The 17,505-nt window shown below is 42.8% G+C and overlaps 1 protein-coding gene and 1 long non-coding RNA gene across 2 annotated transcripts; one reads left to right on the top strand and one right to left on the bottom strand.

The window, feature by feature from the left end:
- Window positions 1–5,241: 5,241 nt before the first annotated feature.
- On the bottom strand, window positions 5,242–17,498 carry tubgcp3 (tubulin gamma complex component 3). Its single transcript, XM_020103923.2, has 23 exons — window positions 17,295–17,498; window positions 16,226–16,333; window positions 15,441–15,508; window positions 15,220–15,297; window positions 14,878–15,086; window positions 14,175–14,350; window positions 13,731–13,843; window positions 12,894–13,019; window positions 12,725–12,793; window positions 12,303–12,435; window positions 12,066–12,232; window positions 10,816–10,926; window positions 10,587–10,695; window positions 9,561–9,750; window positions 9,312–9,447; window positions 9,146–9,214; window positions 8,921–9,056; window positions 8,718–8,806; window positions 8,300–8,431; window positions 8,077–8,217; window positions 7,864–7,980; window positions 7,677–7,771; window positions 5,242–7,183 (listed from the first exon to the last, which is right to left on the bottom strand). Exons 1-23 carry the CDS (start codon window positions 17,368–17,370, stop codon window positions 7,117–7,119), a joined length of 2,715 nt encoding a protein of 904 aa, XP_019959482.1. The 5' UTR covers window positions 17,371–17,498; the 3' UTR covers window positions 5,242–7,116.
- Window positions 9,608–14,298, top strand: LOC138406940 (uncharacterized). The gene is made up of 6 exons (XR_011240284.1): window positions 9,608–9,776; window positions 9,920–9,937; window positions 10,008–10,736; window positions 11,687–11,786; window positions 11,877–11,991; window positions 14,172–14,298. It is a non-coding gene; the product is annotated as an uncharacterized lncRNA (long non-coding RNA).
- Window positions 17,499–17,505: the final 7 nt, after the last annotated feature.

Raw genomic sequence — 17,505 nt, 5'->3', positions numbered from 1 at the left:
CAAACAAACAAACCCAACTCTGTTTCCTCCCACGTCTTCCTCTCTCTCTCTCTCTCTCTCTCTCTCTCTGTGTCGATCAGACCCCCATTCTGTTTTTTTCTGTCTGTCAATAGAGGGAGCGGGTGGCATTTCCAGCCTGCAGACAGCTTCTCCCATCAGGCCTCATGACTGACGCTGGAACCCTCATGCATGCGCATGAATACAAGTGCGCTAATCAACTATTCCTCGCTCGTTCTTTAACGTGTCCATCAATCCGTTTGACCATCTAAGCTGAATAAATATCTTTAAAGCAGCCGGGGCTCGTACACTCGATGGTGGAAATTGCAGGTTTAACTTGTCTGTGTGTGGATTGGTGATGTTTGTTCATCCAGGACTTTTTCACAGATATGATCGTCTCGTGGTTTACCTGGTGACCTATGACCTTTCCTTTACTGTCACTGAACTCCATAAAATGTACTGCGGATATTCATGCTCCCTAGAGGATCGCCACTTTCCATTCAGGACACTCCATGACCTTTCCTCATGCATCATCCTTAGGCCAACATAGCTTTATTTATATATTCTGTACATTTCCAGTGTATTGCACAAACATGTGCATCCTGAGGCTGAAAAAGTGACAGAATTTACATTTTCATCCATCACTCCCTCCTCCCCTGCGTGACCTTTTTGGTCATTACACCTGCAGAGTTCAGAAGATGATTTGTCTCGTGCATTCTGACTCCACCGGAATATTTAAGCAGCCAAACTGCGTCATTCCCACATGCACAGGGTTGATAAACCACAGTCAGGACAAACGCAGTTATAGGGACCAGGGGGCGGTGAGAATGTCACACGGTGCTGCATCTGACGACAGGAGAGTGCGATTCCAGAGCAGAGGAAGAGAAACATTCATTGTGTTGTCTCTAAATCACCTGCTGATAAAGTGCGGTATCTGTAGATGTCTCGGACTGATCCATCTCTGAGTGACACAGATGGAAAGGAAGCTTTTTCAAAGGTGTTAAAGCTGCATGACGTGTGGACTCTGGAGCGTTCCAGTGTTTTATTAATAAACTGATCCCATGTAAGATTTAGCCATTGCAGACTAGCTAATTAAATTAGCATTTAAATTAAAAACAACAAAGAAAAAAATAAAATCATTATACTTGCAAATAAGTCCTTACACAGCTTTTAAATTCAATTTGTATTTATACTGTTTCCATATACTGTATGTCTGCATATCATACTCAAACGCATGTCTGCCATTAATTTCTCCTCATTTTACGATCACTTTAATCATCAAACCAAATGAGCCCACAAAGCAGCAACAGGAGCTGTGATTGGACAGTTTTGCTCTTTTAATTAAATAATTGAGGATTAAACACTGAAAACAGACATTTTCATTCCAGTGGAACTTTTTAAAGTCAGAGCTCTGGGTGTCCTAAAATCTGTGGAAACACTTTGGTTTCATCTTCACTGGATTTTACTGAATAGAAAGTCACTGTATGAAGCCATTTGAGCTTAAGAGAATGTTTATATCAGTTGTACTGTGTTGAAAAGCAGAGCCGACTCTATTTCTGAAATGTTCTCAGGTCTGACTCAGTGTGGTCTGATCCTCGTCGGCTAACCTCAGTCTGGCCTAACCTTGTAGACACGTGTGCACTGGAGCCGTGAGCATAATTAGACACCGCTTCCAGCAACAAGACTGCACTGTCATGTCTCCCGGCGGCATGTGGATGGGCAGCTCTGTGGACGCCGTGGAGCTAAGGCAGCGTTCACAACTGAAAAATCATTTGATCAGAGAGCGGTGGCAGCTCAGCCGGAACTGTCGACATGCTGTCTGTCCCGCGTGTTGAATACCACCTCCTGCCTCCAGAGGTGTCCTCATCCTCTCCACACATGATGGAACTTGAGGGGGCAGATGCCATTGAAATGTGAACCTTGAAATATGACAAATGACGATGATAGATTGTTTTTGAATTCCATGCAAATGGACCGTTTGGCCTTGGTGGAGGTATGTGTTCTCGAGTGATAATATTAAAATACGAAACTGAACAAGATCATCAGAGGAAGTGCAACATCGAAAAACGTTTTTCAATTCAGCTCGTCACACTATTAATTAGATGGTCACAATTAATGAAGCATGGGAAACACTCTTTCTGAAGGTGAACGCTTAAACTTGAATAAGATGACAGATACTGTGCTCACGGCTGAGAGTGGTTTTCACTCCTCTGATCTGTGTCTGGGCAAAAGTATCAGACTTAAATACGACCTGCTGATCTAATTATCCTCATTAAAACCCAAAATGCTAATGTCCAATTAATGCTGCACATGCATCCTCAAGACTCTTGTTAAAGCAGACTGGGAACAAAGGAGGAGGAGATCTTAGTGGCCTTGTTGTATGGTTCGTGTTGTGTTGTGATGCATAATGAAGTGGTTTTGTATTAGTTCGCTCTTTCTGTCATTGTGTTGAAACATGCAGGTGCAGCTGGAGACACAGAGACAAGAGGGATGAAAACACGGAACAAGAATTTATCCGTTTGATAAGATTCTCCCAAACACACCTGCTGCCAGGAAATGCCATTAAATGTCAGCTGTCTGTTCCTGACACACACACACACACACACACACACACACACACACACACACACACACACACACACACACACACACACACACACACAGGCAGTGTTTTTCCTGTCTTACCTCAAAACACTCTCAGGAGGTCGTACAAAAGGAGAAGAGGGCTCGGGTGGGTCGCAAGGAAATGAAGCTGCTTTTTCTTTAATGACATTTACAGTCATGTAAGTTTCTGTTTATAACATCACAGGAGAACATTGAGGGGACAGGAAAGATGGTGCACCATTCTTTGGTTTGTCCCACTCTGTGTCCCTCTCTGTGTCCCTCTCAGTGTTCCTGTGTTCATCTGTTTCCTGTTTTATTTTGTAGTCTCTCCTCCTTGTGTGTTTTCTCCCTGGACTTCCTGCCCTCGTCAGTCTTACCTGTCTCTAGTTTGTCATTAGTTCAGTGTGTATCTAAATCTTTGTCTTTGTCAGTTCGTTGTTGTGAGATTCAGTTTCCATGTCCATGTCTTGTTTCACCACTCGTCGCTGTTTCTACTCCCCCCAGTAAGTCTCTAGTGTTTCCTTGTGTCTCCCCTGGTTTTGCCTCAGAGCATTTTGAGTTTACTGTTGATTTTGGATTGTGTTATTATACCTTATTCATTAAAGGACACTTTTTGTTGAGAACCTTTTGTTCTGCCTTTTGGGAGTTTGAGACAAACCTGGCTCAAACCAAAGGAAACTAACAACTTCTCTTTACTGCTGTCACATAGTGAGCATTACACTATTTATTAAAATGTAGCAATAATTACAAATTAAAGGCAATTAATAATAAATTGTAAATGAAAGACGTTTTGAAAAATATAGAAATAAAAATGCAAAAGGATACTTATTTTGTATTTTCATGTGTTATTACATTTTATTTGGCATTTGTGCATATCAAACATAAGTATTGTGGGAATTAGCCTTTAATCAGCCTCAAATATGTTACATTTAAAACTGTAATTCCTTTTGTGGTTTTCTTTTCCAGTGAAAATACCAAACACGTGAGCTCGGTGTCCTCGGTGGTCCTCGCCGTCACCGCTGTGACCACGAGCCCTGAAGCTCCTGGCAGCTGGATCTGTTTCTCAGGTATTAGCTGAGGTTCACTGCACCGGGCTGCTGACTCACACAGACATATATCTGAAATATCTGACATTTCAGGAAATGTTATTGATGGAGGCCCATAATGTTGTGCTGAATAGTGATAAAAATTGATTAAGTCAAGTTTATTCTGCTTGAAGATTATGAGCAAGTGCACATGTCTGAGGCTGTCACAGACAGAAAGGCAGAATGAGCTGATACACCGGGTCAGTGTGGGAGGTCCTGCTCAATATAAAGGTCAACAGTGAAAGCTATTTCAGCTGAGGGGAAAAGAAATGACACGAGGGCTGTTGGGAATACTGGGAGAAACGTTTCGAGCATTCAGAAAACCATTTTGATTTCACAGACCAATGCACTGACAAACACCTCTATATGCTTAGATATCCAGCATCACACACGGATGCATAGAAAGAAAAGAAGATGGAGAGAAAGGAGAAAGAAAGGATGATTCAGGCTGTGTCTGTTCCAGCTCAACAGTCAGGGCTGTCTGCCGTGTTAAAATGGGTCTGTTTTATATTTAGGCCTGAAGAGATGGCTCTGGTCAAATAAACTGGTATTTACACAGACGCACACACACATTCATCAAACGTCTGAATGAGAGAGCCGTTGAAAGAATTGGTTTTTTCCAGACTGGAATCAAAGCAGACAGAAGAAATATTTGCAGGAGAAAGAGGCCAAGGTGAAGCTGGACGTGTGCAACCAGACTTTCTCTCTCTTGTCTCTGATCCGTCAACATCTTCCTCCATCCAACAACAAGAGCTACATTTTTCCCCATTAAAAATAACTCCAGAGAACAAATAACTTGAAGTTAAACCATATCAGTTTTTTTTAATGGCAGTTCCTTTATACCCGAGAATCTAAAGCCAGGATGATGAGACAGAGAGGAGTGATAGAGGAGGGGATGGACACTGGATAAGAGAAGCTATTACTCCCTCTAGTGCTTCATTATGATACTGCAACTCAGTCACATCATTAGGAAATCATGTGTTTACAAATAGAGCAGCAATGTGATTTGTTGAGCACAGGAGTATTTCAAGGGGGTTTGGGGGTCCAACCCCAAAGGGACCCGAGGGGGGGGGGGGGGGTTTCATGAGACATTAAATTTCTGCCAATAGTCCCTTTCACCTCAATCTTACACACTGGACCTTTAATAGCTGTTCTCTCGAGCCCCTTCTCCGCTCGGGGGGACTCCACATAATTACCCGTTCTGCCTTCCTTATTGCAACGCCCCTGGTCAGGAAGTCTCATTAGCCAGTGTTTAAAACATGAAGTAAATAACTAAAAATAAACTAGCCAGTTGCATTATGGGACATGCAGTCTCCAATGTTTGTGGAGCTGATTGTGAAGGTCTGGATATCTCAGCTTCTGCTGTTTTAATTTTCCATATTCTTGTTTTAATCTTTCTCTCACAAGTTTCTTTCGTAAACCTTTAAGTTACCATTATTTAAATATTCACAAAATGTAAAGCAGTTGATTTTATACTTTAAGCCACAAGAGGGCAGTATGTCAAAGCAAAGGGGCCCAACCGAACAGCTCCATCAGTAGTAAACATTCAAACACATTTATATATATGAAAAAACAGTTTATTAAAGAAGAAGTGGGATGCTTTGCTTCCCTATATTCTATACATTATGTGCTATACAATGCAGAGGACGGACAGAGCAGGGGTTTATTTTCTTTACACACATATGAAGGAGAGTCATTGTCAGAAAGCAGTTGACTGGTCTAGTGACCGTATGCAGCACCGATTTATTCCAATGACAATAAAAAAAATTTAAATGTCAAATCAAACCAGGGGCCAAAACTGAAATGTTGGTTAATGTGCAGAAGTAAAAAAAAAAAAAAAAAACTTCACTGAACACTGTTTACCAAAAAGATTTAACATCATCTGCTTAGTTGCTATACAGTTAGATGCAGATTTAACGGTGGGATCTAATAGAGAAGATTGGATTGGATTTTTTTAATTTTTTTTTAGAAACATCTGTTCCCTGGCCCAGGATCGCAGCTTCAATGGGGTGAGATCACAGCTCACAGCTGTTCAGACAGAAATGACAGTATAACTCTTCTGCCTTTTTCTACAGTAAAACCCTTTTGAATGGTGGTGAAAAAGGGAAATCCAGCAAATAGTCATGATGTACCACAGCAATTAAGGCCTTTCAACTCACTCTTCAAGGATTGATTGTAGGTGTAAAACATAACAGAATAATAATACAACAACACTGTTTTCTTTTTGACTTGTTTCATAAAATAAACGGCCCATGTTAACATTTACAGCCAAATAAGTCTTTAAACTCAGACAATATTTACAATATTTAAAGAAACAGAGATATCTGAATATTTATCGCTCTTTACTTTTTTGTTATGCAGTGAGAAAGAAGTGAGGTTGTTGTGGTTGTTGTGAGGATTGTTTTCTTGAACATGCTCTGTCTTGTACAGCACAAGCTGAGGGGAACCACGCTTTAATACTCCGTAAACCCTTAAAGACATTCTCCACATCGGTCAGTTCCCTGCCCAGGTAACATCTCGCTGCTCAGTTGTCGGACTCTGTTTCACAAATCTAATGACACACTTTGATTATAGGATGTAAACAAAGTCGACAACAAGGGGGCGTTATGACTGCACGAGCCGTTCTCTCTTCCTGTGTGTGTGTAAGTAGAAATCCTCTGTATGATCATGACTGGACAGCTGACCTGATTTCTAAAATACCCTGGATTTTAAGGAGACTGGTGAACTAGGGTTAGACAGATAGTGAGGGACCAATACTGCCTATAAATATTAAATATTCTATATGCTGAGGATTTCTGCAGGTCCATACAGCTTCAGTGCCTCGTGCTGTAAATGCTAAAAGCAGAAAAACTTTCTGATGTGGAATAAAATGATCCCAGTTTATCGTTTTAATAACTGCTACAAATAGAAAATTGAAAAAATATCAATATCTGACCCATATCTGTCAAACCCTAGTGAGTAAATGCAAAACAGACACACTGCATTTATATATACACACACATACATACATTTTTGCATAAACTATGTACATACATTATGTGGGTTGGGGCTAGATTTGGCAAACACGCTGAGAGAAAAAGATTTTCTTTCTCATGAATAAGGCATGCCATGTACTGCGGCTCTGTGCGACTTCCAGTCACACGCCGCCGTCCACTTAGGGTGTTTACTCTGCACGTCACGACAAGCTCTGATAACTTTCATTTACTTGGCTTTATTCGTTTGTGATCCCACTCAGCTGACTGTTGTGATGTCATCACTTGGTGACCGCCTGTAATGCCATGAGCGCTCAGAGCGGGGCCGGATCGCTCCTCCAAGGTATGACATCATCTGGATAAGAAGCGCTGAAAGACTGCTGGTTGGCCCATCTCCGCGATGTCATAACCCGATGCTCCAATGGCTGGGTTGCTTGTAAATGCTGCTGTCCCCCTTTTCAGATATTTGACAGTCGTCGCCCTCGGGTGGCACCGAGGGAAGCGCGCAGCCTCGGCTCTCTGGCCCTGTGGAGAGCAGACAAGCTGCTTCTGAATGCATCTTAAAACAGTTTGACGAAGTTTTCTCCTTGACTTTACAACGTGTTAGCAATAAGAAACAGTAGCAACAATTCACCCTCATCCTCTTTGAAATGGTTCATATCTCTGAATCCGCAGAGAAGGTTCACCACTGTGCACATTCGTGTATGTGTGACCACGCCCACTACACATTGATAGGTGTGCTTTCTCAGGACTTCTGTATTCACCTTCTATTTATTTACTTTTAATTTCGTCCTGATATTTTTTTTATTCTTGTGTTTGTGCTGTCATGCTGTGCAATCTTCAAATTGCTTTTAAATGTTTCCTGTTGTTTTCCTTTCGTTTTTCATTTTTAACTTTTAAAGCACCTTGTTACCGCGCTTTGAAAGGTGATATACTGGATCTCTTAAAAGTACAGGGAACTGGTACAGCAGCAAACTTTTTTGGCCAATGTTGAAACTGTGTAGGATGTTGCACAAACCTGTAGTGTTCGTTAAAGTCCAGTCTGAAGCTGAGGAACCGCAGACTCTCATCTGAACTTGTCATCAACAACACCAGGAACTGCTGGACGCTGCTCTGAAAGAATCAGTGTCAGAGGGACATTTCAGAAGGAGAAGATTTGGCCAGAATAAATTAGTGCTGCTTTTCCAGATGGCTCAGGTTAGTACCTGGTAGCAGTGTGTGAGAATGCGGAACTGGGAGCGCATCTTTGATATGGTTTCCTGGAACTCCTGAATCCTCCGCTTCTCCTCTGCTTCCAGCTCGGCCGTCACTCCCCACTGACCCTGAATCAGCAGGCGACGACACAGATGGAGACAGGTTAGTCGATCAGAGAACTCTTTCCTGTCGCTCATCAGTGGCTCAGAGTGATCAGTTCCTACCTCTTCTTCTCTCTGCTTCTTCCTCTCCTCATACTGCAGCCGTAGGGTGAGTTCCTCCAGTGCGGAGCGGTACAGGGAGTCCTGTGAGCTCTGAAACTCAATGATCTGGTCAAATATGGACCTCAGCTGGTTCAAAAGAGACTGAGAAAACAAGAGACGGGAAATATGACCGACAGTCTCATTTATTGCATAAGATTATTATGGGAGTGTTTGTGTGCGTTACCCTGCTGTTGTTGTCCAGCAGGCATCTTGAGATGATGGTGTCCAGGAAGACTTCGTGGGCGGCGATGATGTGGTCGAGGTCCTGAGCCTGCTGCACTTTGTTCCACAGCTCGTCCCAGGAGCATTCCAGCACCTACACACATGTGCAATTAAGTATATGGGAATTACACTGCTCTATCATAAGGTATCATTGAGTTAGCTTCATTATTTAATTATCTTAAAACCTTCTAAGTCTAAGTTTCACTTTTGAGGCTCCTGCCCTGAATTGTTTTGCACTTGATCTGGACTCGAACCTCCAACCTTCTCAGACCTCGCTGACTTTGCTCCCGGTGATTGGATAAAAACACAGTAAATCACCTCCCTCCTGTAAATACTACTTTTCATTGATGTGACGGTAATGGTGCTGCTAATGGTCTGACCTCGAAGGTGATGTAGTACTGCATTTGGTGGATGAAGTGGACCATCTCCGAGGCCAGGATGTGACACTGGTGCAGCACGCCGGACAACTCTGGAGGGTAAAAAAGAAAAGGTTTTATGAGCCGCAGATAACAGTGTGTGTGTGTGTGTGTGTGTGGGATAAAGTTTCACGTGGAAAGTGTGTTTGTCATGTGTGTTTCTGTACCAGGCATGGTTTTGAGGAGCTTGGCGTTACACATCTGTCCCTTCCAGATGTCGGTCAGTGTGTACTCCATCCTTTTGGCCCTCCACAGGAAATTAAACACGCGCAGGTAGTGACCCATACACTCCCTTGTAAACACCTTGTAAACACACAACAGATCTTCAGAGATTAAAAAAAAAAACACAACATAACCATGTGCTGGGAAGTGTATGTGAAAGTGTGTGTTACCGTAGCAATGGGTCCCTCCACATGGTAGTCCAGGCTGAAAACATCCCAGCCTGTGTCGCCTGGAGACACCTGGAGCAAATAAATGACACGTTGAGGACCTGCCGACATCTTGTGTGTGCATACACACACACGCTCTCACACACACACACTTTTAGACACACTTTACCTCCAGCAGACGCACGTCGAGCCTCTTGAGGATCTCTGCGTTGTCAAACTGGGCGTTAGTGGCTCTGACGGCTGTTTCTAGGATACCAGTCAGGTTGTGTTGGTACAACGTGGTGGCAGGACGCACCAACTCTGGTCTGCAGTGACATAATTAGGATATGGATTTGTCCTGAATAATATGCTGCTGTTATATCTTTGCTTTACATGTACAAATTAGCATTAAGGTGTTATTATCAGATATCATTGTTACTTTAGCAGGTCCATGAGGTGTCTGATGAAGTCTCCCTGGCCCAGCAGCAGGTATCTCCTCATGGCCTGCAGGTGCTCCAGCAGCAGGTAGTTGTGGTTGAGAACGTCCAGCAGGTATTTGCTGGTGTCGAAGTAGGCAGCGTCGATCTTCTCCTGAAACGCCCCCTCCAGGTCCGACAGCAGCTCTGCAGCTACGACAAGACAGAAGATGGAGAAGGTATTCAGACGTTTTAATTCAAATAAGTTTCATAAAGCGAAAACATTACTTGAGTGCAGCTGATATAAAAATGATGTTTACTTCAAATGCACAGTTTTAATAATTCTAATAAATGTTCTTTCCTTTAAACATTTTTTTGATAGGACACAACACAACAAAATGTAAGTATTTCTTATTTGGGGTTAAAGTTTTTTTGGACTGAAGGTCAAACTAAACACGTGTCCTCTCCAGGTACAACCAAGCCTCTACTGCTGGGCCGACGAGGGACTAAGACAATTCAACTTGACATCCTTCAGTAGATACAGTAAAAGCTACAGGTCAGACTCGACCGATGATGTCCGACAAACCGAATCAATAGAATATGGCTAAGTATAACTCTTTCCACTTCGTAGTCAAAAGGAGAGTGGGAGAAGGCCAGTGACCGGTAAGAGCATCGATCACTGCCAGTCCACTGGCCCACGTCAATACAGCAATATCAATAAGATGAGGACAAAACAACAAAGGGTGACGATAAAGCTCGTAGCATCATTCCAGCTTTTCCATGAGCATGCTGCGTATTATTGTCTCTTTATTAATGTTATTCCCAATTTATTCAATCTTAATTATGCCCTTAAACCAAGTACAGAGAGATAAACAGTGTGAGAGGGACACAAGCTGTTTTCAGTAAAAACGTCAGACTCAGACATTTTCCTGGAAAGGAAAAGTTCCAGCAAACATCCGATGCAACTGACTCTGACATTTGCATTCTCACTGAGGAATATTTCAGGCAAGACTTCTGAGCATTAATCTGAAAGCAGCTGAGGCTCTTACCATCTTTCGGCGTGTCTGCAGACTTGGATGCTGCCGTGATTTTGCCCGGCGGCGTTCTGTCATGACAAACCTGGTGCAGGAAGTTGATGGATTTACCGATCAGCAGAACCTGGAGGGGAGATGAAATATCGCAGCAGGCAGGAGATAATAGTTAAGTGATATCTGTGTTGTGTGTCAGCACTTCAGTACCTCTGATCTATAGCATTAGAGTGTGTGGGTGTGTATATACCTTGCGGGCCTGGTCCATAGTGATGAACGAGGGGATCATAGACTTCCTGAGGGAGTACTTGTCGTGCCACAGACGATCGGTCTTCACGTTGGGATCAGATGCTACAAAGAACTACACACAAAAATAAAGAGGGTTCAATAAACAGTAGAAACTTTTATTTTCTCAAATCAGTGATGAACAAGAATCAGATCAGGTGTCGTCATGAGATGCTCAATTACAGATCAGGTTACTGTAGAATTGAATAACATGATACTTTTCTTAACTTGAATATATTTGAATGTAACTGATCAGAATAAAGTTAACAGTTACACAATAATAAAATACTTTAGCTTTATGGACAGTGTGCCATCTTTGTCACTTTCAGTTAGATCTTCCATTTACTTCAGTCGCTGCTACACAAAGCCTTAACTGGCTGTCTAATGGTTATGCTGAACGCTGTGTATTCCACAACTCTCAGCTTCACTTTGAATTCATCTTTTAAAAAATCTTTCCCGTAACCTCCTTAGCTGGAACACGAAATCAACAATAGGCCACGTGTGCAAATTGAATTGATTCTGTAAACACACTTGATACAAACATCAATATCTAGTTTGTTTGTTTTTTGCTTAATATCATTATATTTAGATAACATAGTGTAATTCTGTGTATGATCATTTGTTATCCTGATATTGTTACACTGAAATCTACTGTAATAGTGATTGATTCTAGATTTAAATTCCTAACTGTTCACAGAAAGGAATCGCTGTCATGTTACAAACTAAAACATCCCTTATTTACTTGTGTTTTACTAAATGTTGGTTTATGAGCTACTTGGTGATTTCCCTTGTGAAAGGTGCAATAACTTTCTCTCCCTTGCTTTCTTTAAACACAGCACTTATGAGCAGAGTGCAGTGATAACTGCTGGACACATAAATACTGTGACTGAGAGACGAGGGAGCAGGGAGAAATAAAGGAGAAACATCCATCAGCAGGTTCTCCATTACACTCCTCATCAGTTCTCATTTAAGATGTCCTGCCTCACCTCACTCTTTATTTCTCTCCCTCCTCCTCTTTCTCATCAGGGTCAAACATCAGAGGAGTTAAAAGGAACGATGTACAGATCGGTTGCTCTATGAAAGGATCTCAGGGAGGCCCGGAGCTTCAGACAAATCACACGGTTTTCTACAGGTGATGGTGGTGAGTGAGAAACATCCTATATTTTCTCCAAAGATTTCCCAAATGTACTGAAAGTATCAGAAAGATGTTTGTACCTCGTGGTAGGTATCTTCCAGCTCTCCATCATAGATCCACCTGTAGAGGAAGTTGAGGATAGGGTGTGACACCAGGCTGAGGATGTGTTGAACCAGGGCTCTCATCTGCGGGTCCCCTGTTTTCCCGTAAGCGTGGACAGCTGAAGCCAGCTCTCCTCCCTTTCGACCTGAACACAACACAAAGGTTAAAAAACACACACTCATCTAATGTTAACACAGCAGCCACGTCCAGCCCACCTTGGCAGTAGTCGACGAGGGCGGCCAGCGTTTTAAGCCGAACTTTGGGGTCGTACATCCAAACCAGCAGCCTCCTGAGAGTCAGGCTGCTCTCTGTGCACACGATCACACCTTGTTCGTCTTCCACCTGCAACTGAGACACATATAAAGCAACAGACACCAGTTATGTCTTTGCTTGTTTGTCAGCAGGATCAAACAATTTTGGGATAATTCATGGATCTCAATAAAAGAATCAGAACAATTTAGAAGACTGATATCTAGGCATGTGTGACATTAGGTGCAGCTTGATTGAGATTAAGGTCGGCCTTCATCTTTTTAAAAACTTAAGAAGTTAAAAAGTTGTTTTGAATATTCTTTAATTTCCCTAAATCCTTTTACAAGATTGAGATGACCTTTTTTCTTTAAATGAGTTGTTAAAGTACCTGAGAGTGGAGGACAGACAGCAGCCTGTAATATTCCTTCAGCTCCTGGTGGAGCGATGCACAGAAGCTCTGCGGACACAGAAGGGACAGACATGGATAAAAAAAACATGTATAAAAAAACCAACAGATCCTTTAAGGATAATTAATACACATGGTAACGCAGACACACCTGTCCGACCAGCCCGAAGGCCCGGTCGACGCTTCTGGCGTCTGTGAACTTCATGACTTTGTTGTGGAGCCAGCCGAGCTCGGCCAGTCTGCTGCAGGTGTCCCTCAGGGACTTGTGCAGCACCACCTGGTGACGCACAGCACACATTACAACACATATGCATCTCGAGTTTTATTTAGACGGCTGTGATGAGTGACATCATGGAGACGATTCCAATTTTCCTCGTTGTATAAGTTTTCCAGCTTGGGAGGATTTATCTTCAAGTGACGCATTAAATTGTCATCTGATTAACAAAACCTCTCATATAGGAAGCTTTAATGAGAGGCAAAGTGGCCAATGACGAAGTATCTCCACCCTAGACTCATTTATCTCTGGCCTCAGTGGCTCCCACATTGACGGCAGGTCTATGTTTAGCAGCCCTGAGAAGCTACGGGACAGGTTACATCTCAGGTCTTCCTATCGATGATATGAGAGAGAGGGAAAAAAAGAAATTGACAGGACAGAGAAAAGAAAAGAGGAGTCGATGTGGCTCAGAGCCAAAGAGCTTCATATTGATCTGTTGAATCTTTCGTTTAAAGTCCAATCAACAACAATACCTTCGATATTATGTCATCTTCTCTGGTGACCATTACTTCAACTGGGCTTCATAAGAGGAAGACAGTGGCATCATCCAAGTGATGTAAAGCTTCCGTTACCAGCCAGATTTACTCTGTTGCTCTTCACCTTGTTGATTATATTGTTACAGTTGTTCAAGGATGATGATGATGACCTGAGCTGTACTGTTAATGTTACCGTTACTCTGGCATCTGTGTGCTGGGCTCGATGCGGTTCACATACCTTGCTGTCTATTTTGTAGCAGTTCTCTTGGGCACTCAACTTGATGAACTTGCCATCGATGCCCTGGAAGACGTAGAGGATGTCCCGCACCAGTGCCGCCTCGCTAACCTCCCCTATACCAGCAGAGGACGAGGGGATGAAGTGTTTTATCGAACATCAAAAATATACTGTGCTCTCAGAGTTCCCGTTAAATTTAAAAACAAATAAGATAATCTGAAACTATGACATAATCTGGGACATGAGTTTAAACTTTATGTTTTTTAAGAGTAGATATGATTTTAAAAATGTAAGACGATGATGAAGCTCCATATCGATCTATTGTTCTGCTTTAAAAAGACTCAAGACTTAAAATAACAAAACACATTGATGATGTTCTGGTCAGTCTGTAACCTGTGCTGCTTACGGTTATAAGGTTATTCTGTGTTTATATACGTTGCTCAGCACCTGTGTCACCGTCTCGGCGAGGTCGGACCAGTCGTGTGGAGGGAGCTGGAGGTCCGAGAGCTGGCCGGGTGGCGGGCAGGGCCAGAGCGGAGGAAGGGGAGGAGCTCATGGGAAGAGCCCAGGCCAGTCGAGAGCCCAGAGGAAGAGTGGCTGCAGCTGCGGACTGAGGAGGTTGACTAAAACACACACAAACACACCATCACTGTTAGTTACAAAGATCTAACCAATATCCTGCACCAATGTTGTCATTATACAATCATCGGGATATGATCTACTTGGTGTTGATATAAATTTATGCTCTAAATGCAACTTTTTTATTTTCGGAGTAAGGACTTGACCTTTTACGATTAAAAGGTGAGTGCTAACAGCTCAATGGTCATTTTTAACTGAAGGACTCCTGCATTATCAATGAGGATAAATGGAATTAAATGGCCTTCTGGTGCCACATAAAACAGATTTATGTGAGGTCAGGCTGAGAGGCCAGTTCAGGTTCCACTGTTATTGATGCTTCCTTTATTTGATGTTGTTTTTACAAATCGAGCGTCAATAAGTAAACCTGCTCTCACAAGAGGCTTTCAGGTGAAACTGTGAGAGTGTACTCATTATTTTGACCGCATAAATAATAATATAAAGCAGGCTTCAGAATCACAGAGGAGACCACTGTGGCACCAGATGCTTTTAAATGCTTTGTCTGTCTTCTCACCCGGCCAGTAGTGACTGCGGCGTCGGTGTGGGTCCGTTCAGCGTGTAGACTCCCAGACTGGAGATTCCGCTGGTGCCGACACTGGCTGTCAGCCCGCTGCTTCTCTCCACGTAGCCCAGGGCCAGGCTCTGTGGCCGGGTGCAGTAGAACGGGGTGGAGTGGGCGTCCCTGGGGAGGGCCTGGGCAAACAGCGCCCCATAGTTGCCAACCTGAGAAGACGATGAGGAGGTGAGAGAAGTAGGTTTCAACCTCAAACTTTTATTTTGGTCCTTTTATAGAAAACCTATGGGATAATTATAACCATAAAATAAATGAACGTGTGTGTGTGTGTATGTGTCTCACCCTGCTGGATGGTTTACGAGGGTCCTCAGAGAGGCTGAGCAGCAGGTAGAGAACAGACCAGCGATGCTTCAGAACACCCTGTCAAACAGTAAACACAGCACAAAATATCCCTTAATAACAAAAAAATACAAACAGTAACTAATACATAAATAAAAAAATACATTTTAAATTGATCAGATTCCACATGATGATTTGAAGCACTGAAGAAAAAAAGTACTCACCTGTGTCTGAAGTTTTCTATGCAGCTCAGAGAACAAAGCAGCGTCTGCCTCTCTCCTCTGCCTCAGCACTGCAACAGCATCAAGACAAACTTTGTAAGTCCCCTGCAATATTAACTTTACAATCCTGAACGATCACCATGTTTTAAATTGCAGAGTAAAGCAAAAGGAAAGTAAATATCAAACTGATGAGGAACATGAGGTCAAGAAGATGTGCTTAGAAAAAAGTCTGCATAGCTCGCTCTGTTCTACAGAGAAACAAAAAACTTCAGTGTCTGTTTCTATGAGATGTTTTTAGACCTGAACAATACCAGCAGTCTGTCCACACATTGCTGATGTTAACATCTTACTACCAGCTGACACGTCTCACTTTGTGGCCAGAGCTGAATTGCATTCTTGTAGCTGCTTTTGTTGTTTACACTGCAATACATTATCAACCTGAACCAAATATCTGATTTACTCACATCAGGAATGGATATTTAACCCAGTCAGCAGGTGCCTGTTATACAGTAACAACCAGAATCGTTATTTTAATGGCACCTCAGAGACCTTCAGTCAACCTGTGATAAATAAATTATTCTCTGCGGTAAGTGCTGCACTATTTCTGTTTTAGCTTTGATCAATGTTTTCCCACTAATGGTGCCATCTTCCACTAATGAAAGTTTCTTTGGTGGAATGACTCCAGCGTAAAAGGCATTGAACACACGGGGAGAAAAGCCACAGTAGTTCAATAATCAACAGTATGACTGTGTCGTCAGGGGACAATATTCATTCAAAGGCCAGCTTACGTTCTTTCTTGATCTTCTCTGACACCAGGAACTCATCCCGTTCAATGGTGGGGGCGTAGTTACTGCCGATGACTCGCACTGCATACTGGAACTGATGGGCGACTTCAGCTGGAGAAATAAACCACCAGTGATGAGTTAAAGTCAAGGAAACACTTTCAGGTAATGCAGAAATAACCATCACTTAGACCCAGTAGAATGCTATAGTGTTCCCATTGAAAAAGAACATGCACATTATAAAACTTCAGGATTCTGCTGTGAAAACTATTAATGTGACTGCAAAGCATTGCTGTGTTTGATCACATGATAACAGTGATCTGTTTGCTTCTGTGTTTGATCACATGGTCACAGTGATCTGTTTGCTTCTCCTCTGTGAGCAAGACATGCTAACCATCCTCTGAGATGCCAGCATCCAGCAGAGGCCTGCAGCTAGCAGGACCAACCAGTGTAGTGATCAGCATCACAGCTAAATTGCTAACAAGCTAACAGATACCCGGGGTGAAATCAAATCATCTGATCAATACAAAGCTAATAGTTAATAGGTCCATGTAGCATGAAGCTAAGTATGTGTGTGCTTACAGCCGAGCCCATTGGCTGACAGCGGACCAAGCCCCGCTTACGTGCCGTTATCCTGCTCAGCTAAAGAGACACCAATCCTCATCTGTATTTCTTATGATTTAGTGTGTTGCATCACTTGTATGGACTTGAAGAAATAAGCTATATTGTAGCTTTAATTCGGCTTTTCTCCAACAAAAGCAAGTGGCCGTTATCCCAACGAAACTCCCATCGTTTTCTACAACACTCCGGCACAAAAATATACCGGGTTGAGCCAATGAGAGCAGTGAAAGTGTTAAATTATTGATAAATGTGGGGCTGTCAGGTGTAGGAAACATACGCCGAAGTGGTCAGTAGACTGTAACGATTAAAAAAATGCATATACAGATTAAGTTACGCTTTTAAAACTTGAATTGTGCAGAGAAACGTTTAAGTGAAGATTTCTTTAAATGATGTTTGGTTTGGATTTCGCATTGAACGCGACTGGCGCGGAGCTTGCCAGCGTTAGCGGGCGTACCTTCGCTTTTCCCCGTGATCCTGCAGCAGAGGCTCTGGAGAAGCACGTTGGGGGATTTCTGGTCCAGGGTCGCCATGGTGCAAACGCGGCTAACGCTCCGTGAGTTGCCCGGTAGTTTATTAAATGTCACTGATGATGTGAACTAACTCCAGACTCCCACTAAGAGCTGCGCCATTTTGACAACTTGAGTCAAGCTAGCGTGAGGCAGGAA

This window comes from Paralichthys olivaceus, chromosome 24, assembly GCF_024713975.1.
Source record: "Paralichthys olivaceus isolate ysfri-2021 chromosome 24, ASM2471397v2, whole genome shotgun sequence".
NCBI lineage: Eukaryota > Metazoa > Chordata > Actinopteri > Pleuronectiformes > Paralichthyidae > Paralichthys > Paralichthys olivaceus.
Note: the sequence above shows the minus strand (reverse complement) of the source record. Positions and strands in the feature narration are given on the sequence as shown.

Excerpts from the sequence above, each read along its gene's own strand:
- tubgcp3 (XM_020103923.2), bottom strand. The coding sequence starts at position 17,370 with ATGGCGACCCTGGACCAGAAATCCCCCAACGTGCTTCTCCAGAGCCTC. Across the intron at positions 13,020-13,730 it reads GCTACAAAATAGACAGCAAG|GTGGTGCTGCACAAGTCCCT; the intron begins GTATGTGAACCG and ends GTGCGTCACCAG. Across the intron at positions 10,927-12,065 it reads TGGAAGATACCTACCACGAG|TTCTTTGTAGCATCTGATCC; the intron begins GTACAAACATCT and ends TTTTGTGTGTAG.